Here is a 26,110-nt window from a genome sequence, read left to right on the forward strand (position 1 = left end):
AACTTGCTCTGCATTTTGCTTGACTTTCTCCCACCCAATTTATGATTTTAAAAAAGCACAAAATGCTCTCCTTAATTATACATGTGGTGAAGCATGTTAAAATCCTTCTCCACAGCCCCTTTGAAGGAGAAAACCGGTCGAATCAAGTGAATAGAGCTTGTTTCTGACTTCCCTTGCCCAGTATTATGGCAAATATTTTTTTCAGCCTTTCATAGTTTCCCAAGGAGAACAGTAAGATTCTTTGATCAGCTGCAGCATACTCTAATGATATAATAGAAAAATTAATATGAAATCTAACATCTATTCAAATAGCTTTCCCTATACAACAGTGAATATTTTTAAACAGCTTTATTAAAAATGTATTTCAAGAAAGCTTCAAGTGACAACTGAAATATTGACCCAGTCATTCATTAATAATCAAAAAATACTTCCTTTTTAACTAATTTATCACTTCTCTTTATCTATGAATGAGTAATTTAGAAAAGTTCCAATAGTTAAAACTAGAACAGAAACTAGGCTGTAACTCTACAAGGCAGTCTTAGATCACTGAATGTATGCCATTTATTGTACAAAGAATGGCTTGTCTAATAGAATTGAAACCAACTGAGTTTCCATTGTCCCTATGCACAACTGGTAAAGGTGACAGGTAACCAGTCTTTCCTATAAAGTTTACGTATACTTCCCGTTTTAACCATGGAGGCCAATCTTATTTCAAAGAACCATACAGTAAAGAGCTTGAATGACGAGAGCCAGGAAAACCATTTGCAGCAAACAATGTTTAATTTACCTCTTGTGTTTAATGTCTGAACAGAGCTATGTCTACAGATTACCTCTTAGGTTTTTTGTTTTTTTCAAGTTCTGCCTCATTATTTAGTACTATGCAAGGCTTTACTAAGTACTAAGAAGCTAACATACTTCCCAGGTACTTTGATCTGAAAGCATGTTTTCAGGCTGTTTTCAGAAGCCTAGCAGAGAGGGTTCACATATATGCAAACCACCCTCCCACCCCCAGCCTCCCAAATGCTTGCACATGCTCGCTGCTAAAAATCTGATGTGGACAATCCAGAAGGATCAATGCCAGATTATGCACTGCAATGGGCAGATCCTGTAACTCTCACTTGCTTCTTTTTGAGAGGCAGAACCTCCTTCTTTAAAGATCCATCTTCATCCCAGACCAGTGGTGCTCTGTTTTATGGACGGGCTTATGGAAGGAGTTTCATCAACTGTTTTCAGTGGAGTCCTCTGTACTCTACCAAATTCCCATAATCACCAACATACCTTACTGAAGGACTTGGTTTCAGAGTAACGGCCATCTTAGTCTGTATCCGCAAAAAGAAAAGGAGTACTTGTGGCACCTTAGAGACTAACAAATTTATTTGAGCATAAGCTTTCGTGAGCTACAGCTCACTTCATCGGATGCATGCTTGGGTTGTTCCTGTGGATTGGTGTAGAACTTGCCAGGCACTCAAAGGCTATGCTTTCTGATCTAGTTCCTCCTGGATATCATTAATAGTGTTTTCAGCTAGTTCCTGTTTGGGACAGGCATCAACTCTTGAAGTCCACTAGGGTTGCTAAGTGTAGGGGGGCTCATCCCACTTTGGCTTGGTTGTTAAAGGCTATAGCCTATCTCAGACTTTGCTCGGTGGGTAGCAAGCCCTGTATGCAGACTTTGCACTCTTTTCTCTTTGGTGCCCTCCAGTATGCTTTCCTTGTGTGTGATGTTACTTGAAGCAGTCACTTCGTTCTCGGTGGTGGGGTAACTCATGGCTCCTTCCTCTGCTATATCTTTTCACAGTTCTCCATACCTGTTATAGTTTTCACATCAGCATGACTACCTCTTTCCATATTTAATCAAGTTATTTCTTTCCCTAAATTCTGCCCTAAAGCAAGGCACAAAATATCTTCCTCAGTATTTGGAGGGTTCTTTACCTAAATACGTATGAAGTGTTCAGGTGACAATTTTTGTCCTTTGAGTGCCCTTGCAAGGGACTTAAAGCCTCCTGGTCATTCACTCCTCCTGGAGCTTTATTTCTTGTCAATACATTGGTAAGTCATCTTTACCAGTCCAGACGAACCTGTTCCGTCAGACTAATGATCACTTCCTGGTCAGCCCTTGTGACAGGGTCGGGCTAGATGGCTACAGGGGAGTAATAGAAGGCAGATATATTAGCCCCCGGCTAAGTAGGTCCCTTTTCCCTGGGTAAGGTAACAGGGACAGTTCCAGAACAATCAGGAACCTTCTGGAGACAATTAAGACAGGCTGATTAGAACACCTGCAGCCAATCAAGAAGCTGCTAGACTCAATTAAGGCAGGCTAATCAGAACACCTCGGTTTTAAAAAGGAGCTCTGTTCAGTTTGTGGTGTGCGTGTGAGGAGCTGGGAGCAAGAGGCACTCGGAGCTGAGAGTGAGAACGCAGACTGTTGGAGGACTGAGGAGTACCAGCATTATCAGACACCAGGAGGAAGGTCCTATGGTGAGGATAAAGAAGGTGTTGGGAGGAGGTCATGGGGAAGTAGCCCAGGGAGTTGTAGCTGTTGCACAGCTGTTCCAGGAGGCACTCTAGACAGCTGCATTCCACAGCGCCCTGGGCTGGAACCCGGAGTAGAGGGCGGGCCCAGGTTCCCCCCAAATCCTCCCAACTCCTGGTCAGACACAGGAGGAGTCGACCTGGACTGTGGGTTCATGAAAACGGCCAAACTGAGGGCTGCTGTGAAGCTCCAAGGCGAGCAAATCAGCCAATAAGTGCAAGACCCACCAAGGCAGAGGAGGAACTTTGTCACACTCTCCATAGAAATGCTTTGCTGGGCAGCTTACTGGAGCTCAGTCAGTGCTCAAACAATGTACTGCCCTGAGCCTCTGCATCAGCCAATGCATCATTTGGACACAATGGTCAGGAAATCAGACTTAAAGGCTAGAAAGAAACATTCTGATCTTTCAGTCTGACCTCAGCATAATGTAGGTGATTGAGTGCAACCAGTCATTAGTATTAAGTCTGCAACTGGAGGGAGAAATCTCACTGGCTGTGTATATTACAGTGACAGACTAGAGGACTTTTCATTGTGTATCCAAACCAGACTCTGCTCTCATGTGTTAATGGATAACTACTACTGTTATCCAGAGTCCATGTAAGATCTGCAGATGGTAGGTTCAGTTAGAATAGACAGTGAACTGTCAGCAGGGGAAACACAGGTAAAAGTTAATGGATGGTAAAATTGCTTTCTTTGTCATGTGTCTCAAATTGTCTTAAAGCTAAAGTAGGTCACTCCATGAAGCTGTGCCTGGTATTAATTTGGTAGATTAGACTTCCTTTCTTCTTGCCAAGTACTGTGGAGACCTGGTTTTAATGCAGGGGGATTGGGATAAACTTGATCCATAACCTTAGCAACAGAACCTAGAATAAAGGAATAAATACACCTAGACATCCAGCTTCCTAAGGGAAACGTTCTTCGATCTATGCAGTTTCATTTTTGGCATTCACAACAAACTGTGTACTATGGGGTTCAACATATCTAGTCCTTTTAGTTTCAAGGCACACTCTTGTTTTTAATGCATTGCACCTGAAGCAGGATGCATGTTGTAACAATGCTTGCAGAGACTGGCTTTAACAGTCCAAAGATATGTATTGTCTGAAATATATCTATACCCATGAGAAAACTTTCCTCTTGGAGTAAGGTGTGTACCAGTTCCTGCAGGGCAATTTCTTGGTACTAGATCATAACTTGTAAAGACTTGCTGGGATATTTTCGTACCATTCCTCAACCATACTCATTAACCTTGAATTTTGTTGAGGATTTTCTCTGAGAAGACCAAACTAATAACCTCTTTTCCTCTTCCTGAACTAATTGTAAGGGGAGAGACTATGTTTTCTGCAACAGTGAATGCTTTTCCAAGTCAGTTACCATGTAGTCTAATGAAACAGAAATTTGACAACTTGTATCCGTAATATAAAGTACGTACACAACATTACATGCTACCTGTAGGCATCAATCCTATTGATGAACAAAATGTTCCTAAAAACTAGCAGCGTGAGTAGCTGGCTAACTTTGAGAATTTGGGATGGGTCTTTTGACTTAAAGAAAAATTCTTTATCAAGTCTTCATAATACAAAGAAGCTTGGCAATTAGATTTGCTCTGAAGTAGGATCTTTTGATTGGAGAGGTGTTTTCCTCCCTTCCCTGTCCCCTCCATGGGAAGGGGATTGTTGGAAAGAGTGTTGGGTGTGTAGAGAAGAGTGAAAATCGTTAAGACAGATGTTGGGTATAGATGTGGACAACAATAGGAAAAAGCTCAACTGGATCTAGTCACATCTGGCTTTATCCTGCTTTCTTTGTATACCATTAATCCCTTTGTCTCCCTACAGTGCTTGCCATTAAAAAACCAGTGCTTTCCAACAGTGTTACATGAGGCTGCTTTTGTCTATTCTTGATAAAAATCAAGTGTGATTGTCCTATTTATCATATGATATTTGCAGGTAAATGTTGACTTTTATTTAACTGTCACATCTGTGCATCGGTGGACTGATTGCTGGTTCTATTTGTTGTCACAGCATTGATTTATTCAAATCTCGTAGCTTGGAAACTTGCCCAGCTGCACTGCAAAAACCTGAATAGCACCAGGCTGTAGTGTAGCACTGCTGATACTCAGAAGCCTTCTTATCCCTGTAGCAAAGATTGTGCAGGATCATGGTATGGAGGCCAAAGTTTAAATAGGGTGAGATGACAGGGAGAAAAGCATAGAAACCAGAATACGAAGGTCCTATGATTGCCTATTGGCAGAAGTGGAGTAGGCAGGCGTTGCTACAGTAACACATGTTGCCACTGGTGGAGCTGTAGCCAGCCTCCTTGAGGCTGAAGCGCACCTGGCTGCTACCAGTACTCCTTGTGGAATTCATGTCTCCTGCAGATATTATTTTTCTGCAGCGAAGCCAAGATAACTTTCTGATGGGGAAACAAAGGGAAGCCCCAAGAGTGGTCATGCAGCCCTCCCCAGGTTTTTGGGTGCCTAGAGCAGCCGGCAGAGAGATAAATAACCATGTGGGGGGAGAGAACCGGGGGGACACAGTGCTGGGGATACCCCAACCTATGGCTCCTACCCTATGCTGGGCTCAGCTGCTAGTCCTGGCTTGGCTGGCGGTTGGAGAGGATGGGACTTCATCTTCCCCTGCATGGAGCAGCGGGGGCTAGGTCAGATCCACCCTCAGAAATCTCCCCTGGCTGCAGGAAGCTCTGCACCCTCCCCTGCTTCCTGCTCCCATTACTCCTCAGCTGCAGGGGGAGGGGTCACTGTATGGGGCGTTGCTCCACTGTTCACCTAATGTCTGTGCATCTGGACCCCCCCAGTGCGTCCTGCTGAGCCTCATCTTCCCACTCACCTGCACCTAGACCCACTGCAGAGTCCTATTATTCCTGCATTTGGAACCCCCCAACTAGCCCCTGCACCCAGATCCCCCCTACTGCACCTAGATCCCTGCACTGAGCCACCTGCACCCAGATTACCCCACATGGAACCCTCTCAATCCACATCTGGATTTCCCCTCCCCCCCAACTCCTCCACACGTGGATCCTGTTGGGCTGAGCCTGCCCACCCACACCTGTTGTGGAGGGGCAGGCCCAGCACGGCCCTTGAACTGTGTCAGGCTCGGGTGCAGCCTCATTGCTGAGTTTATATCCCAGGCAGGAGCTGCAGCATGATCTCCCACCTCTATGCAGCCAGTGGCCCATGCTAGAGCCTCCACCTTTCTGACAAATAAAATTTGCAGGATTTCAAAATACTGTGCGAAGAATTTTTTTTGTGTGCGTGCGCATGCACACGCACAACTCCCTCGGGAGTATACCGGGGACTGCTGGCCCTACAGCACAGACTGCAGGCAGCAGAGGGAAGAGGAACAAAAGAAGTAGGGAATGCAATCCCCTGTGGGACAATTTCAATTCAGCCCCACAATGGCAAAACATAGGGTTGTTGGCACAATTCTGCTGCCTCTGCCTGGGCCCGGTACAGCTGTGTCAGTGGGGTGGCTCCAACCCTACTGATGCATTTTGAGGCAAAGTGGAAAATCTGGAGGGTTGCTGGGAAGGAGTGTTCTGAGCCTGTCAATGTTGGGTGAATGAGGGTTCAGAGCAAGGGGCATATTTCTGAGCTATTAAGTGGTTAAATAAGGAGCCGCGCCTTGGATGGAGCGGGGCGGACAGCATGTTTCTGCTCGGGTGGGGGGAACTGAAGGGGTTTGGAAGGTTCTGGGCAGAGAGTAACTGTCACTTGAAGTTGTGAATGAATTGGTGCTGTGGAGCATAGAGGAAAATGGTAAGAGATTCTGAAATAAAGGGTGAGGTTGGAACTGAGGGGGTAGTAAGGGGGTAGCAGAGACAATAATACTGTTCTCATTGTGATGGGGCAAAGCCAGATGGCTATAGAAAAGTAGTGGGAGATAGATAGATAGATAGATATATTAGCTCCAGGCTCAACAAATCCCTGGTACCAGGATAAGTGAAATGGCAGCTGCTCCAGGTCAATTAAGACACCTGGGGCCAATTAAGAACTTTCCAGAAGGCAGGGAGAATGCTAGGTTGATTGGGACACCTGAAGCCAATCAGGGACTGGCTGAAAGTAGTTAAAAGCTTCCCAGTTAGTCAGGTGGGTGCGCAGGTCAGGAGCTGTGGGAGGAAGTTGCGCTGTTGGAGGGGCTGAGTAGTACACACCATATCAGGCACAAGGAAGGAGGCCCTGAGGTAAGGGTGAAGTGGAGCTTGAGGAAGTGAGGGCTGCTGTGGGGGAAGTAGCCCAGGGAATTGTACATGTGTTTCTAAAAGGTCAGCTACCATAGCTGATACTATTAGGGTCCCTGGGCTGGAGCCTGGAGTAGAGGGTGGGCTTGGGCTTCCCTGCCCCCCTTTGCTCCCTGGTTAATCACTGAGACTGGGAGATAACAGACTGTGCAAGGAAGGATAACTTCTCCTCACCTCCCTCGCTGGCTTATGATGAAAATGGCTCAGTAGACTGTGACCCTTGTCTCTGGAGAGAGAAGGGTTACGTGGAGGGTCACAGTGAGCCTCTGAGGCTAGTGAAATCCGCCGTGAAACACGGGACCCATGGAGGCAAGGACAGAGCTTTGTCACATCATGATCTGTCCCACTTGTTCATTCTGGAAGGGGAGGTGATGGACAGGGAATAGTGAAACTGTTTTCTTCTTGCTTACCAAAATATTGCTGTGTAACACTCATGACAATGCACAAGTTTTATTTTGAAAACATTAACTTGTAGGGGGAAGGGTGTTTGTGTACACACAAGCTGCTGCTTACAGCTCCACCATATTTTTGGCGTGAGCTGCTACTGGGTCCTAAATCTGTGCTAAAGAGGAACATTTTCATAATGACTTGTGGATAAACGAACTAATATTATAGAAGGCCATCTCATGTATGGAATGGGGTTTTGCCTCCAGTCATGTTATCCCCACAATCAGTGTCTCAACCATTCTAGACTACTGTACTTCTTTCAGGAGTCTGATTTGTCTTGCATAGCCCAAGTTTCACTTCATTTAAAAACTACTTGCTTATCAAGTCGGACTTAAAAGTACAAAAGTCTCACAGTGCACTAACTGAAATTGCTTACTTTCTCATTTTTACCATATTATAAAATAAATTGGAACATAAATATTGTACTTACATTTTACTGTATAGAACATAGAGCACTATAAACAAGTCGTATGAAATTTTAGTTCTGATTTCGCTAGTGCTTTTTATGTAGCCTGTTGTAAAGCTAGGCAAATATCTAGATGAGTTGATGTATCCCCTGGAAGACCTCTGTGTACTGCGACGGGTTGAGATCCAGAGCCCTATGTAAAAAGAAGTACTTAAAGGAACAGCAACAACATAACTCACTTGTCTGAGAACTCTCAACGCTATTATTAGTAATACCCCAGACTATCATAATGACAACTTGTCTACATTTTTATTTCCTTGTTTAGTATATTTGACAGATGTTTGTGAATTGATAGTTTAAATATTTTCCCTCAATAGTTTGCCACTCTACTTTGTTAGACCCACAAATGGAAGAGAAATATTTTGAAAAATAAATGTCTGGTAACACTTCATTGATAGTGGGACTTAAACGTTTGTTTAAGCTCATCTGTTCTTTGTGTGTAGTTGCTCTGATAAGCACTATAAAAGCAGATAGGATTAATAAATTTCAGAAAGCTAGCTGAGCTAGACTGTAGCACAGTCTACTAGTAGACTTAGTAGAACAATCCTTGGAATTCTCAACTAGTTGTCTGAAATTTGTTAATCCTGCCTCTGTTTTTATAGTGCTTATCAGAGCAACTACACACGATGACAAAAATATTTTTAAAGATGAGTCTGCTGGGAACAATGCCTTTGTGCATAATTTCCCATGATTTACTTAATACTCTTGACATCTGCTGAAAATGTCTCATATTAGAGAAAACAGTTAAGGACTGCATTCATTTTAAAATGGCCAAAACTGCCTTCTCCTACAGATTAAAAGTAGATACATTTTGTCATGTCTCTAAAATTCAAAATATCCTCTTAAAATTATTGAACAAGTTTTAACCCTTCCAGATAGGGACAACTATTTTTTTTCACTTTCATTTAAAAAAAAAAAAAAAAATCCAGGAATCCCAGCCGTAATCTTAGAGGTGTAAAACTGTCAAGATTCAGAACTGGTTCTTTTTCATGTTTGAGTTTTTCTCTGCAGTTCTAAGAGAAACATTCCCAACCATCTTCCTTTGTGCACTTAATCTACCCAAATTTCCAGCTGGGAAAAGCCACAAGGCTTGTATTCCTGCATGTCACAAAGCTCCATGAATTGTGGAAGCTTTTCAATCAGTCCTAAACCTCAAATATTTAAATATGGCTTTGGTAAATGATGCTTTACCCTCAGAATTGGAATCTACCTTTAATCCTAGTGTTCAGTTGACAGTAAAGCATGAAAAGCAGAATTATAAACACAGGTCTCTAATCGATGTGGAAGTATGTTGGTACCGAGTATCTTTCTTCCTGTCACTTTTTGATGAGGGCTGGGATTGTATAGGTTTTACAGAGGAAATGTTTAAATTAAGATTTTATGTGGGGAGGATGGAGGCGCAGATCTGGTGAGAGACAATCTAACTTCTGACTACTTGATTTTTTTGTCTCAAGCATATTTTCCCAGGAAGGCTTCTGTAGTACAGGAAGTTCCAATGTCAGCATCAAGAAGCTTTTAAAGTTATTTTAGCCCATGATGATCTGCTCAAGACACAAGTGAGGTTGACTTTTTGGTTTAGATCATGAAGTTTGAGCTTAGCAAGTCTTGATAAATGAACATTGTTATGTGAATGTTTTTCATTCTGGTACAAGAGGTACTTTTAACCTACTTGACACTATGTAGTTATTACATACTGGTTTTTTGTTTTGTTTTTTTTTGGTTAAAGTTCTAAGCAGTAGCCAACTCATTACTCCAGGGATGAGGAATGCAGTATTTCTCACTCGACACTACAGTAACTAGAATAAATAATGGATTCAGGCTTATTACACTGACAGGATGGGTGACTGCTTTTATTCTTTATAACACTGCTTATTCTATATCTGGCCTAGTGTCTTCTGACTGGCCATGCTGTTCTTCCAATGATACTAGCGAATATGCCATATCTGCCTGTTTCTCTCTCAATAGTCTTGGGACTCTTTTCTGTGCTGTTCCCTATCTAAGGAACGCCCTTTTTCTGATCTGGTTTGTAAAGTCACTACTATCCTTTTTAAATATCTCTTGAAGTTCCACTTCATTATGCCTACAAGAAACTTGTTAATTAAGCCTTCTACTTAATTCTATATAGAGTTCTCATGTAAAAAAAAACCCTGTTCCCTCATGCTATGCACTAGAGTTTGCTAATTAACGGTATAATCTTAATGAGGCTCCTCCTTTTTGTTCCCTGATCTTATGTCATATCTGAAATTGGTCTAACTTCGAGGGGCAAGGATCCTGTCTTACCAGTATTGGGAGGCTTCAGCACATATATGGGGTGCTGTTAAAATATAACAAACAACTGTAGTAACATGAGGGAATTGAGATGTTTATATTTTTAAGCATGGGAGATTTGGATTGAATTGGTAGTTGTCACAGACTTCCTTTGTGAATTTTGGTAAGTGAACTTCTCAGTGCATTTGTTCCCTTTGGGGGTACCTCTTTTTCTTTTACAAGGGGCCTTCTGAGGATAAACGATAAATGGCTGGGAGGTGTTTCCGATACCAGCATAAGAGAGGGGGCATATAAGCACTTTAGAATGCACTTGTAGTATGTAGTCGAGGAAGCTCTAGGATTTTAATGAAAATTCAAGTAAGTTAATATCATAGAAACATAGAATATCAGGGTTGGAAGGGACCTCAGGAGGTCATCTAGTCCAATGGTTCCCAAAGGTGATCCACCGCTTGTTCAGGGAAAGCCCCTGGCGGGCCGGACCGGTTTGTTTACCTGCCGTGTCCGCAGGTTCGGCTGATCGCGGCTCCCACTGGCCGCGGTTCATCGCTCCAGGCCAATGGGGGCTGCGGAAAATGGCGCAGGCCAAGGGACATGCTGGCTGCCCTTCCCACAGCCCCCATTGGCCTGGAGCAGCGAACTGCGGCCAGTGCGAGCCGCAATTGGCCGAACGTGCAGACGCGGCAGGTAAACAAACTGGTCCGGCCCGCCAGGGGCTTTTCCTGAACAAGCGGCAGACCGGCTTTGAGAACCACTGATCTAGTCCAACTGCCTGCTCAAAGCAGGACCAATCCCCAATTTTTGCCCCAGATCCTTAAATGGCCCCCTCAAGGATTGAACTCAGAACCCTGGGTTTAGCAGGCCAATGCTCAAACCACTGAGCTATCCCTCCCCCCTACTTGAGATGGTATGTCAACTTGAGATGATTCTCCAGGTGAGAGGAATAAAAATACTGAGCAAAAGGTTAGTTATGATGATACTGAGGAAATACTTTGCATTTTTATACTGCCTTCAAACTAGGAGCTCAGTGTAGCTTCAGAATGTTCTTGGAAGTTAGATAAGTATTCTACAGCTGGAAAACTGAATTAAGATTAAATGATTTCAGTTTCCAGTAGAAATCTGCAGCAGAGCTGAGAATAAAACAAAGGTCTCATGACTCCATCCTGTGCTTTGAACCAAATACCATATTCCCCCTCTGGAAGAGGTATGTTAATACTTTTTTAGCCACAAGGTGAAGTGGCTGAATTAACCACATTCCAGAGTGTAGGAACTAATCCAGGAAATATTTTGAGATGTAATTATTCAGTTTTTTCATAGCATTTATCATTCTGCTCTTAAGTTTGTAAATTAGAGGAAGGAACTCTTTTTCCAATTTACAGGTGATACCTGGTTTTTATGGTTTCTTCTTGGAATTAGCTACTTAGTGATCTCAGGCTACTGCCACTTGGAGATTTCCTCCCTAAATTAATTTTTCTAAAACTGCAGTTTGGTGTTCGTTAGTCACTCTTACGAATATTTTCCAAGAGAGCACTGATCTCTAGGGAACCAAAGAAGAACATGGGTCACCTATGAACAGGACCTGTACTTGACGTTTCCAGAGCTGGGAACTCAGCACCATTGAACTGGCTATGTTCGTATGTTAATTCTCAAAATGACTTTTGTTATAAATCCACTGCATTCTCAAGACTTTTGAGCTTTGAAAACAAATGAAGGGATCTGGAGATATTTTCAGATGTTAAATTCAGGATGTGCTGTTCACAGAGGTGAAAGTAAGTCTAGGGACTTACTGGTATGGGGCTGGGATGGGGCTGGCTCTGGTCCCCAGAAGGGGGCGGGGTCTCAGGCAGAAGGGGCGGGGTTGGGGGAGGTCAGAGCCAGCCCCGGCCCACCTTGTACCAGCAAGTGCCTCCTTCCCCCTCCCCGGGGTAACAGTGGCAGCCGGGGCCTCTGGCAGCAGTTTAAAGGGCCCTGGGCGGTAGCAGCGGCTGGAGCCCTGGGCACTTTAAATAGTCCCTGGAGCCCCGCCACCACTTCCCCAGGGCTCCGGCAGCAGGGCTCCGGCCACCACTACCACCCTAGGCCCTTTAAATCGTCCCCAGAACCTTCTGGAGCCCTGGGGAAGCAGTGGCGGGGCTCCAGCAGGGGATGGTTTAAAGGGCCCAGGGCTCGACCACCGCTGCCGCTCCAGCCCTGCCGCCGCTACCCCAGGGCTCCGGCAGCGGGGCTCTGGCAGCAATTTAAAGGGCTGGGGGCTCCAGCTGCTGCTGGGAGCCGCAGGCCCTTTAAATTGCGCTTGGGGAAGCCGATCCACCCCGGTACGGTGCACCAGCTCTTGCCGGTATGCGGTACCGGGGCATACCGGCTTACTTTCACCTCTGGCTGTTCAAGCAGGGTTTCTGGAAGTCTTTCTCACACTCAGCTTCCAGATCTCTAGGGTGGAAGTTCATGGAAAGAATGAATCGGCCTGTCCTTTTGCTTCCAAAGATGAACCCAGCAAGATCCCCCTCAGTGCCTGGCAGGCACACCATTCTTGATACATAGTGTATAACAGGTGGCTAACTGAACAAATACAGCTTCTAATGAACGTGAAAATAATGCAAATTCAGCTTGTACTGTTTCTATACTACCTGATTCTGGAAGTTCTGTGGTATTCTTACTTTGCCAAGAGTCTAATGTAGACTGTGGAAGAGGAGTCGTATATTTAAAAAAAAAAAAAAAAATCATTTACTAGATCAATTAGAGCAAGTCATTCTATAAAGTAAAAATTATTCTTGACCCTCTTCAGAAAAAAGTTGGTAGAGGTTGCTTTGTGGCTTTAAATTTTCTCCGTTTGGGAGCTGTTTAGCTTCATTTGTTTTAATTTACACCAATCGCAATTCGTACCAGACAGAGGTTTCTGGTGTCATGGAAACTCCCACAAAAGATCCAAACACTCAAGAATGGATTCTAAATGTTTCTATGCTTGCTTAAGTACTTCATTACCTTGTTGCAATAACTTGCAAACCAGAAAAAATCACACAAACCTGGCTCTTTACCAGGTCTCAGATTTAAAACTAGAGTGATGTAGTGACATTTTACTCAGATCAGTTACTCTTACAAAATGTACACTTAACATGTCAAAATAAGTAGTAAAACAGCACTTGGTAAAGGGTTTCTTTTTTGGCACACCTGTTGTGTCACTCATCTAATTTGCAAAATTCAGTAATCTGCAATGCATCTTAATGATCAGGGTGACTTAATGAGGTCCTGCTACACATTTGTAACTTGCATATACAAGTGGAACATATATAAGAGCATTTATAACTGCTCTTTTGTGTAGTTCAATAGTAAACTAACTAATTACTTTACCTACACTTAATTTTTAGTATTAAACAGGCCAGCATTGCCTAAAACGCAATGAATTGTTTCTTTTTGGCTTGAAACTTTATGGACATAATCTTACAGCACCATCTGGTGTTGAGAAGTGTATTCATTTATGCCAAGATGCATATGAAGTCATGAAGCATCTTCCTTCCTAAATCTCCATGTAGTGTCCTACTTTATAAGACAGCCTAAAGCTTTTATGATCATCATACAAATCTTACGTATTTACAATGTCACTTAATCCCTCATGCCCAAGAGTGAGAGGGGGACTGTTGACATACCTATATGAAAACCAATATGGAATAAACTGAAGTAATTTAAATACCTTGTTTAATCATATGGCAACTAAACTATCTTGTGGGTCTCATACATGGTGTTAATCTGAATTATGTGGTCATGGCAAGTGGATAAGGAGAAAGGGGAAGTCCTTTTTTTTCTTGGTGAAACTGATGTGCTGTATTTTAACATTGCATGTTCTGTCTAAAACAAAACATGCCTAAGAAGAGATTACATCCAGAGGAAAGGAATTCAGGTAAAACTTTAGTGATCATAATATCCAGAGGCCTGTATCTCTGCACTTCTTCTAAAATAGTATTTAATCTTCTCACTCCTGTTGTTTTGTTTACGTATAAAAAGCTTACCTTACTTGTCCTGTTACAAGGTGATTTGGAAAGCTCAGCACCTGAAATCAGATGTAAAGTGGCATTAATCAGAGCTGGCAAATGACAATCCAGTGATAGTTTAATATACCATTTTTCAATTAAAATTATGGGAACAAGAAAATTCTGATATACATAATTTCTCCTGCGGTCATAATCCTTTATTTTAATCCTAATGCATGTTAGTACAGTTTTCCTGGAATGGAGCTGTAAATCCATTTGGCTAAACATATTCAATTGCAGATTCTCTGGCTTAAATAGTAAAGTTGTCCTGTTGATTACTACTCCAGTAAATGTCATCTGAAAGTGACCATAATAACCTATTTGAGATAGAATGGAGGTATATTTAATACTTTTCACTTTTGTCACTTCTGTTTACAAGCTTCAATTGATAGGACATGGTAAATTATGCAAAAACATCCTTGTGCCAGTATAACTGAATGGCAACAAAGTTCTGAGAATCTATTTATCCAATCTTGCAGACCCAAAAGTCTTTTAAGCTATCGTTTGAAATATAGTAGAACTTGCTGTTCTTGTTCATTGCTTGTGCTTGTTCTACTCGCATATGGCTCAATTTACTTTGCAAAAGAAATTGCATACTGGTGCTATTTGTCCCTCATATGAAAATCAGCATACGTTAGGCTTCAGCCATCGGCATGGAAATATTTTCTGATCATTTATGGTTTCAAAAACAGGAAAGAATCTGAGTGTCTTTTGAGCTAGAGGTAGTATTTAGAATTGCCAGTATAGAGAACTGTAACATGTTTTGTCCTTGCAAGATGGATTTTGACTTTCCCAAGTCAGGCGCTTGCACAGAAGCACTGATTTGTGGAATCTGGGCCGATCCTATTTTGATCATTCTATCCAAAGTGCACAGATGAAACTGGATACTTTTGACATTGTATTAAAACAGTCTTATGGTAAGTCAAATCTTGGACTTAAACGTTTAAGGTGTTGTTTTTACTGCACTCCTTTAAATGATATATGTGGCATAAAATTATTTTTATTTATATATAATAAAATATGCCTTTCTTATTTGGGCCAGACTTTATCCTTATATCTGTAGCAGCAGTAGGCGTCCCTTTAAAGTTCTATCTCTTTCTCTCTTAAATTAACAGGAGTGGAAACTTCTTCCAGAGGGAAGCCTGCCTCCATGAAAACATCTCTAGCATCTTGGACCAGTTCTGGCAAATCACTAACTAAATCAAAAGTACCCATTCGGAGAACTCCTAGCATCTCTTCAATCAGTAGTACCCAGAGTGAGCAAAGTACTTGCAGTAATAATTGTAAGTATCTTTGTCCGAGTTCTCTGCTGTTAACAGTTGTTCTCCACGACCAAATCCTTCAATCCTTAGCTGACAAAAATTTATTTGAATGGGATTATTGCCTAGCTAAGGATTACTAGTTTTGGCCCTTAGGAATTTTGCCTTTCATCCTGTAGTCTTTTCAGTTGAAGTGTCTTGAGACTTGGTGCCTGACTTAGCAAAAATGAACTTCTTAAAAACAAACAAACAAACAAAAAAAAACACAACAACTTTCTATGCTCTCTTGGTGCATTCCAAAACTTCCTGGCATTACTGAGCACAATGCTTTCCTTGAAAGGGCTTTTTGTTCATGGTGTAATAAGTTCAGAAAGTTTGAGCGTTGTGAATTGGATGCCTGTTGTAACACTGAGAACAGTGCAACACAGCCCCTTTTTACCCATTTTTTGGTGAACTATAATTCATATGTTATCCTGGTGTGTTCTTAATGAAGTGTACTATACAGATGAGACTTTAACATTTAATTGCTTTCTTGCTTGAAAGTTCTGAAATATACAGTTTCAAATTACTAAACTAAAGTAAATATAATCAGTACGTTTGGGTGTACAATTTAAATGTAAAAAGAATGAATTCTTGATAAAATGATCAGTCTAAATTACATATTGTTTATGGTCTTAAACAGTGGATAAACTAATGAAAACTCTTGTATATCAGTTGCAGGAATGTTACAGAATGAAAAACCAGCAAAAAGCAACATAAATTAACCCATAGATAGGGAAAGTGATTCTAACGTTAAAGCTATTTAAATTTAAATTCAAATCTCATCTTACTATTATATTGTCCTATTCTATCTTTGGGGTTGGGGAAGGAAGTTCCTTTTATGCTAAACTACTTAAAAAAAAATCCTGAATTGAAGATGATTCATAGTACATATTTCTTTCACTGAGTTGTCCTGATTGTTCCTGCTTTTTTTCTTTTCCCCTGAAAATAAAAACCTACCACGAGCTGAAAGGAATACGTATTTTTTTTGTATTAAAATTTGCAACACATTTCTTCTATAATCAGAATGGTTCTGTTGCCCTGACAGCCATGTTGACTTTTGGTGTTCAATTTTTAGTACCATGACTGAAATTCCGAAGGAGGTTGTAAACGCTTTGTGCTCTCTCTCCTAACAAAGAAAGGTTCATCGCTTCATAACAAAGAGATGTATTCCTTTCAGATTAAGCATCCAAACCGATGACTCTTTCTTAGTGTGATTTGCTAGCTGGTTTAATCTGTGTTTGTCCTCTGCCTTGAAGCTTACAATTCTTTCCACTCTAATTCACTAAGAGCAAGCATGAGGAATATGAGAGGGTGAACATGGCTGCAGTCTTTCTGGCTTTAAGCTTGCTTTGATTCTTTTTAAATGACTATACCAGGAGGACTCCGCAGTTGTACAGAAACTGATTTTTCTCCTCATATTTTCATCAATTCTACACTAGCACCACGGACTGATTCAGGAAGCCACTATGATATTACCTTATTGACTTTGCTGGTAGTGGGATCTTACAGCTTTTTTATTATTCCTTTGTTAGCCACGTTTACTGGGAAAAGAAGTAGGTCATTAGCCTTCTTTAAATAAAAGCATGTTTGGTTTTTTGTTAAAGTTGGTAAATGTATCAAATTAAATGATTTAATTTGCTAGTTTCCAAGGACAATGCTTAATTTAAATTAATAAATTTACAGAAAATTTTCAAACTAAACCTTGACTTCAATGTTTTTGCGATTGTAATCATGTCTGGATTACATGTGATTAATATTTTCTGTGCAGTGCAATTTTTTGCTGACTTTTTGAACCATCTTGTAGAGAGAATCAGTACAATTTTACTTTTTTCTAGAGGCATACAGAGTATTTCTTGTCCTTATGTGATAGTTCATTAGACAATGACATCAAAATAAAATCGTAATTGGTAAAATCTAAAATTCTTGACTATCAGATTACTGGGACATTCGAGTGTCAAGATGGGATACTTCAGTAAACATAGTGTAATGTAAAACCTAGGATAATATCGTTCTGTTTAACATTAAACTGACAAATGATTTAGCTTGATATTTAAGATTAGTTGATTTTTTTTCTGTAAAAATAACTTCATGAAATATAACCTTCCTGTTGCTGCCTGCTCAGTCCTTTGTTGTGATTTCTCTTAAAGGGTTAAATTTCCTATGATAGTAACATGCTGCCTTTGAGTCTAATGAGCACTTCAGTTTTATGACTCTCTTCTAAGGAAAGTCTGTGTGTGTGAAATTTTGGCATAACGTAATTGTGTATAATAAAAAAGAAAAGCATAATTTGCATGTGAGTTAATTATTTGCACTATTAAATGTGGTTGAGGATTGAAAAATGAGAATTGCAGTACCCTGACCTTTATTTAGCAATTGTGTAGTGTGCACATGGTAAATTGTATTATGATGTAAATAAAGATTGAGAACACAAGTGTGTAAATCATAAGGCTTGCAAGTATGAATTCCAAGTGCTATTTTTTCCTTGTATAGGAGTAATTGCATGCAAAGGAAATGAAGAAAGATGTAGAATTTCAGCAGTAAGATGCTGATCTCAGCAATTCACCTTGAGCCATAGGAATAAAAACCAGTCTGCTTTCACCTTGGCTTGACTTGAACGATGCTGTTCAGTAACTTGGTGGGGCTATTTTACATCTCCTATTACTGTATATAGAACAATTTGGGGGTGTCTCACTGATGGAAGTTTGATATAACAGCAAAATTATTTTTGCGTAATACTTGGATAACTATGAAATTCTCAGGAGTGTAATCAGACTACTATAACTCGTTAGTCTGAACAATGGGCTCAAATGTCTAAAGTGTATATACATTTTTTGCACATGCCTGACTTGTACTCTGTGAACAAACCAAAGCTGCAAAACTTGGGCTTTGAAATGCATACAATGAGATTAATCTTGGTGAATATCAGACAAAGCTTTGTGCCAATTTATCCGTGTAGACAATATGGAAATACAGAAGCTTGTACTCAGCTATTTGTGATTATATTATAAAATGTTGCTGATTAAAGGTATAGGAAATAGGACCATCAGTAACTTACACATGAGACTTAGTTTTTATAAAACATCTAGCTAAATGTGATAGGCTAATTCTCCAACTCTCTCTCTCTCTCCATATGATTTTTTGCAATAGCTACAAGTGCCACAATCATCATCAAGAATGGAGAATGGCCTTCAAAAGCTACCTGTCAAAATGGCATTTCTGGATCCATCTCTTTGAAGCCAGTGCCCAGACCTAGAGTGTACTCCTTAAAATCCACTCCAAAAGGTATCTGAATCTTTTTGTACATAATGAAGCTAAAGTAATTCTTTACTAGCTTACATTGTTTTACATTACTGTTTCCCAAAGCAGTGACTTGCCAGCAGTAGTCCAAGAAACACTTGTTGGTAGTTTTGTGGAAAACTGGCTGATGACGTGATGGTGTGTTATTTCCAGCTGTTCACGTTGCATTAAGATGGCCAAAAATATATTACTTCTGCTGTCGTTGCTTGTGCTCCAGAATTCCCTTAAAAGACTACTTCCATTTCCAACAGATATTGAAAAGTAGTAACTCTCAGCACCTTCATCAGACTCTAACAGAAAATGTGATCTGACCTCATATTCAATTATACCAAACAGTTGCCACATATGACTGTAACAAAACCCATACATTCAATATTATTCTTCCTTAATGTTGCTGAAAGTTTGCCATTAAAGTGTGGGTTGTTGTTTTTGTTTCTTTTGCATTAAGCCTAAGTTTGAAGTATTACTGTTTGGTATCTATTGGAGATGGAGGTGGAAAAGGGCACTTGCCAATGGTTAAGTAAATCAAAATAGAAGGGAGGAGATGGTCTATCTGGGTGGCTGTCTTCACCCGACTTGTTACCTGGTAACAGAGCACAACATGAAAGAGCAGGGGTAAGGCAAGAAATGTGTATAAAAGGAGTTCCTGTCCTCAAGTGGGCAAAGAGAACAAGAGTATTTCTACAAAGCAAAGAGAGACCTGTGTCTGGATCGGGCTCACGGGGCTGTTTGCATTGTTGTGCAGACGTCTAGGCTCTGGGATGATATGGCTGAGGCGGGGTCCCAGAGCCTGGGCTCCAGCCTGAGCCTGGAAGTCTACACTGCAATGAAACAGCCCCGCAGTGCAAGCCTGAGTCACTGGGTACAGTCCAGATGTGGGATTTTCTTTGCTGTGTGGACATATTCCAAGTATGGCCTCAAGAGACCATAGCCAGTCAATACACTGTTCACATGAACACTTGATGATACAGGGTAGGGGTATATCCTTACTGCTTCCCAAGCTAGACAAATTCAGATTGGAAATAAGGCGTAAATGTTTAACAGTGAAAATGATAAGTCCTTGGAACAATTTACCAAGGGTCATGGTGGATTCTCCATCACTGACCATTTTTAAATGCAGATCTTCTATAAAACATCCAATCTTCTCTAGGAATTTTTTTGGGGAAGTTCTATGGCCTACGCTATACAGGTCAGACTAGATAATCACAGTGATCACTTCTGGCTATGGAATCTGTGCATTCCCATCCCCACTCATAAAAATGCTGCGTTTAAGACTTGACCAGGATGAAGAATAAGTATGAATGTAAAATAGGGAAGGAAACCTTGACTTTCCATTTTAGAGCTTTTTTTAAAATGCTCCTCCCCAAATTAATTTTAGGTGATTGTAACCCTTCTGCCAATCAGAGTTGGCAGTAACAAGGGCCGGGTTCGGTATCTAGGGATTCCTTTTCACCAATACAGCACAAAACCAGCTTAAGCCCCCACTCAGTGACCTGGGACAATTGCACACCACCCCCTGGGCGCCTCTAAGAGGCAATACTTCCCCTCTCGCAAGCACAAAGTCTGAGTGTAGCAAAAAACTTTTAACAAAAGGAAGGAAATAATGCGGCATTAATTTGGGGAAACTGCAAACAGGGTTTATAAACAAACCATGAGCAAAAGACCCACCACCCAGTAAGCTGGGCAGTGTCCTTTTCCCCTCAGGTTCTTAAGTCCAGCAACCCAAAAGTCCCTTTAACATGCCTGTCCCTTCTCTGCACCCCACTCACAGTTGCTGTCCTTCGACAGTGCAGACCCAGAGTTCAGAGGTGTATTTGCAGAGTTCAACTGCCACCCTGGATGTGGGGTGGGGGATAGGGGAAGAGAAGACACCTTACTTGCCCCACTGCTCGGGCACTCACTCACCGCCCCTCTCGGTGGGGCTCTGCTCTGGCACTCTCTGCCTGGTGCCTGCACCAAGATGTCTTCGGGGCCTTCCCCCTTAACACAGCTCTCAGTGATTTCAACTGTTAGTGGGAGATCCTCACTGCTGGTGCACATTGGGCAGTCTCTTGCATCAGAGACTCTGTCCAAAAGCAAGTCTAATACTTAGACCTAGGTATCTGTGACTTCAGCTCTGCAGCCTGTAACAACTCTCAATTGAGTCTAAACTAGCTCTGTTATTAAACAGTAGAGAGAGGAACAGTCAAATGATGTCTGGGGCCCTTAGGCAAGGCTCATACCACCAGGTACAAGTACCTGTGCCCGCCTTCTCTCAACTCACTGGGCTTTGGAATCCATGTCCCCTGACTAGCAACTTCCATTCAGGTGCGGGTGGGTCCCTCAATTGGGTAATGCCAAGAACAGTTCTGCTGTCCTTGATTCACATAGCAAGGATAACAATCCTTTATTACTCCTTCCCCAATAACAAGGAGACTGGGGATCCCACACCAGCCAAAAATGACCATTTGGGCAAGCAATCCCATCATGCTGAGCATGTAGGCAGGGTGGGTGTGCTCATGCAAACGAGATCAGCTTCTGAAGTCCTTTTCCACAGCTCACCACTAGATGTCAGGGGAGAGCTCATTCGGACTCGGCTTCCATGATAACATTAGAAGAGAGTTCTCAATGCAAAATCTACTGTCGCATATTATGCAGCTTCAGTTTGACCCCGCCCTACTCAACCCACAGAGGAGAGGGAGCTTGAGGAAAGGTAGTTACTGTCTAACCCTTCCAAGGGTGAGGGGACCATGGAGAGAATGCGCAATCATTGAGTACGGTACAAGTGTCTGAGATACATAGCCTGCCCTCGTCAGATGTTACTGCCCCGCTTTCCAACGGGAGTCCAGAAACTCCTCTACCAGACACTAGCTCCTTCTGCTGTCCTCATTTCTAATGCCTCTTACCGGCTAAGGAGAAATCAGAGTTTTCCTTTTGGCAGAGATTGGGTACTTGTGCTATAACCTCTGCTACTGCAAGTAGTTTATTTTAAACACCATCTCCCAGTTCTTGTTAAACGTTTCATTCTGGTTCCTCTCCACGTATGCAGTGTCTGCACTGCAGCTGGGAGATGTAATTCCCAGCTCCCTTAGAGACCTACATTCTAGCGCTCTTTGAGCTAGGGTGCTAAAAATAGCAGTGTGGCCACAGCGGGCTAGCCACGAGAATACAACCCCATCAGAGATTGTAAGTATGTATTTGGGGTAACAGCCTGTGGTGCTGCAGCTACACTTCTATTTTAGTGCGCTAGCTCAAGTGGACCTAGAGCGTGTGTCTACCAGATCTAGCAATCACACCTTCTAGCTGCAGCATAGACATACCCTTAAGTGAGTGTATGTAGGACTTCTCCATCAGCTGACAAGCTTATTAGTGCTGTTTAGAACCATAGAATGCATATGTCCAGGTGCCGGTTTTTCTTAAATCTTCCTTTGTACAGTATAGCAGCTGAACTGCTGCCATACATGGTCTGAATGGAGTAGCAGCTTCATTCACTGGCCAAAATGAAGTGGAGATGGCAGAAAAGCTTTCTCCGAAATACTTACTGCTATAATGTTTGTCAGGCACATTTAGGGCTAAGAGGTTACTGAACTCGGACATGTCTAAGTCAGGAGTGGTGGTGTTGCACATTTTTGTATTTCAGTGAAAAGTAGGAATTGGAGATAGGGATAGGGGAAGTAAGAAGAGAATTTCATGAAAACCACAACAGAGAAAAATTGGATTTAAAACACTGAATAACAGAAGCGATTTAACGCTTTGACAGGATGACAAGCTATAAAATAACTTGTAACTATAAAAGGCAGGGGCCCTGAGGTTGTACTTTGCTGCTTTTTTTTTTTTTTTTTTTTTTTTTTTTTTTTTTTTGCAACTTCTATATTTAGATGTAATAAAAGGTAAATTGAATTTTGGAATACATCTGAAAATGCGTTTACTAACACTGCTTATTAACTTAAAACTATTAAAAGTATCTTATTTTTTCCATTCTCAATTTTCAATAAAGAAAATTGACTTAAAGTAGTTTTTATTCATCTAAGTCATTGTTCTGCCATTTTAAAAATCTTTCTAAAGGAGACTATAGTTCAGAATCAATTTCCTCTTTAACTGCATGTTAATTCTTTAACTCTTTTTTTTTTTTTTTTTTAAGTTCAGGGTTTTAAATGATCATTAACCTTAAGTTATTTTCTTAAATTGGACAAGTTCTTATAACTGATCTAGTTTTTTAAATTTAAAAACCTAATCTAAGTCTTTGGTTTTTTAGGAACAAAGAACAAGTCTGGTTCACCGAACCAATGTATACCAAAATCAGCTGGACCATTTCTTCCAGCAAGGAAAACCAGTGAGCCAAGAGGCAACCAGCCATTGGGTAAAGTCTTTCTCATTTACACTTTGCAGTCTTCCCTTTCTTTAGTGAGAGCTTTGCTGTTCAATTTTTAAATGCTCAAGATTGCCAGTTCTAGCAGAGCTTCAGCTGTACCTGAAACGTTGAAAGTGGAGATGGATTTCACAAATCTGTTCCCAATACAAAAATACCTAATTCCTTTTTTTGTCATCAGAGTGAAATACTAACCTTTCATTTTCTGGAAAAAAGATTAAAGGGCCTGTAATATCACTTTTTTATCTACATTTAAATTTGTATGTATAAAAACAAATGTTTTATAAGCAGGATTGGAATAATGCTTACTTACAGAATATACATACAAGATAAAGCCCAAATTTAGCACCTTCTTGGAGTTTTTGTTTAACTTAGAGTCCCTGTCAGAGCTTGCTCCTAAGCTTGGCTATTTCTAGGATAACACTTCTGCCCCTTTACCTCCCTGTCTCAGATACTCAAAACCTTTTTAATGCTGAATTAGAGTTTAAAAGGACATATCTAGTTGGTTGTCTACACATTTAAAAGTACAGATCTGAATCTTCATCAAAGGTTCTAGAATCTGATACCTTGTCATAGGTGTTCACTGACTACTCACAAAGTTCCTATCATGTGGTTAGAGTTAAAACTGAACTGCATCAGACACTGGCTAATGTACAGTAGTTAAGATACAATGCAAATTGTGTTGCCCCCTATTTACTGAAGCATATGCTTGTAAGGTCTCACATGGAGACTTTGATACTTCCTATGCACAGAGAGATGAGTTGAGCCTTTTAATTCTTAATTTTTATCTTTTCAAATTGGACCAAGTAACACTGTTCTTGAAAACCAATAAACTTACTCTAAAATTCTTTATTTTTAAGTCTCTACCATGCAAGAGTTATCAGTAATAGTTCCACTTAATTGGTCTTTACACTAAAGGTTACTGTCAATTATATGGTCCTTAGGTCATACTAATAAAAGGCAAATTAGCTTTTTTTCCCTGTTAATTTGGAAGGTTACGTTCTCTAGTGTGTAACCATTGGTTAACATTTTTTTTCTCCTTTTTGAAAAGGATATGTAAATATTTGCCCACAGATGAAATAACTGACAATTATTACAGGCAACTTCATTCTTAAAGGCCTCAGAAGTGGCAATACTGTGGACAGAATAAAATAGTACTATCTGGCTTACATGAAGCACAGCACTACTAGTGCTAACAAATGGGATAGTTAAAGGTCAAGCTCTTAACTAGTGATATCAATTAAAAGTGATTGATTACAGTAAAACAGGAATCTTGTCATGTTTCATTCTCACATATCTTACCAACATATTAATGTCATAGCAAATTTTGGCATTAATATTAATAACTTACTGAATTATGTATGCCACCAAACAAGGAGGGTACATGAAAGGAGTCTGGGAAGATGCTCTTTTACCCACCTACCGGAACTTATTCATAAATCTTAATACAGTTTAGTTACATCCATATCTTCTCTGAACATTATAGGTACTCCTGTACTAAATGGACCCCGAAGACTGTTGTCGGTTTTCAATTCTGGTGAGTTCTCAAATCTCTTTTCTACCCAAATCGTTGTTAATGGATAACAAGGGGAGGTCCCCAAAATTATATATCCTTATATGCCATTCTTTAAGATGCTTTTGGTATAGTATCCTAGTGTTTCATTCTTAAATTAAGTAGCCTCACAAGAAGTTAGTATGATGTAACCAACCATGAAGACTCAAGGTTCAAACATACAATTTTACCTTTTTCCTCTGTGCTTTAGTTCTGTGCTATTAGACCATCCAGCTGCCAAACTGTAGAGTTGGTACTAATATTTGTTGTCTTATGCTTTGTAGACAAAATGGAAGTTTTTTCAAAGCAACATACAAGAACATATGGGTAACAAATTTGGATATAGTGACTTTGCAGTTTAGTCATGTGGCAGTAATTTGTCAAAACAAACTTGTTGTGGTTTAGGAAAAATAGAAGATTCATGTTGAACAAAAGCTTGTCTTCTTCTTCTTTTTTTTTTTTTTTTATGCCTTGCGCTGACAAATTCTTGACATCTTCTTTTTCTTTAGTAGCAGCAGCCTCAGCATATGTTACTGTATGCTGTGCTTGAATGGTAGGTTGCAATTAACTAGAAATGTTGGTATCAACTTTTGTGACCCTGGGAAGAGTGACGAGGTTAAAAATGTGGCTGATATTCTAAATAATTCTGTTTTGAGGCTTCTGTCTTGTATAATAGTTCTTCTCTCTCCTATATTTCATACCAGTCCACAAACCTGGAGCTAGTTCTTACCCAGCCAGTTGAAAAATGGCAGAATAAATCTTGGGTGGACATTCCCTTGTACATAAAGATCTTTCCAACTCACTTGAACAGATTAATGGGGTCTTTGTCAAAAGAGATAAAAGGTCTGTGTGATAGGAACTTGCCACTGGAGCATTAATATGTCCCTTCACTAGAACTAGAAACTTGCTGGATGCAACATAGGGTGGAAAAGTGCTACATGTCTCTGGAAGACCCTGGTACCTCCCAAATGAAGATTGGATGTCTTTCTGAAAGATGTGCTCTAGCTAACCAGAAGTTATGGGTCTAATGCAGGAATTACTGTGTGAAATTCTCTTGTTCAGGAGATCAAACTAGATTACAAATCACTTTTGGCCTTAATTTGTGGATCATACGTTCGCTTTTACTAAAGCAATACAACGATTCCAAGTGTCTGGAATTTGATCCTGTACTCAGGGGAAGAGAGAATTATTTTTTACTTGTTGGCTTCCTTTCTTTGAGATCTTCTATTACAAGTTCAGACCCTTGTCATGATGCAGCAGTTTAGCACGATGACTTTGAATAGAGGTTTACTTTGGTTTCTGCAGTCACTTACGTTTTGCTAGTACTACTTTTTAGTTTCAGTGGAGTTCTGTGAGCCCCTTTGTCCATCAGTTCAGAGAAGCAGAAAGGGTAATCTCACGAAGATTTAGCTGTTTTGTCACCATTTGTTGGCAATGGGCACCATTAAACCTGTGCATCTGGACTGGAATAGAGATCTCTGGGGGAAAACGTTGGGAAATGAGTCTCTCCATTCATTTGCCAACAAGTGAGCCACGCTTTGTACACTGAAATACATAATTCATCACATGCCAGTGAAAGTTCATCCTCAAGTTGAAACACCTTATTTCCTGCTCTTTGGGATTAT

At 40.8% G+C, this 26,110-nt stretch overlaps 1 protein-coding gene across 5 annotated transcripts in view; it reads left to right on the forward strand.

Moving 5' to 3' along the window:
* The window catches only part of MTUS1 (microtubule associated scaffold protein 1), a 185,784-nt gene that overhangs the window by 43,753 nt on the left and 115,921 nt on the right, over positions 1–26,110 (forward strand). For 4 of the 5 annotated variants that reach the window (XM_043546155.1, XM_037897680.2, XM_043546157.1 and 1 more), the window contains 4 exons: positions 15,103–15,270; positions 18,436–18,570; positions 22,820–22,924; positions 24,420–24,470. In XM_043546155.1, the coding sequence (XP_043402090.1) occupies positions 15,103–15,270; positions 18,436–18,570; positions 22,820–22,924; positions 24,420–24,470 (459 nt within the window). Of the gene's footprint in view, positions 1–15,102; positions 15,271–16,619; positions 16,846–18,435; positions 18,571–22,819; positions 22,925–24,419; positions 24,471–26,110 lie in introns of those variants that run through there. The other variant, XM_043546159.1, reaches the window with a different exon arrangement.

The sequence above is a fragment of the Chelonia mydas genome, chromosome 4, assembly GCF_015237465.2.
Source record: "Chelonia mydas isolate rCheMyd1 chromosome 4, rCheMyd1.pri.v2, whole genome shotgun sequence".
In the NCBI taxonomy this organism is placed as follows: Eukaryota; Metazoa; Chordata; order Testudines; family Cheloniidae; genus Chelonia; species Chelonia mydas.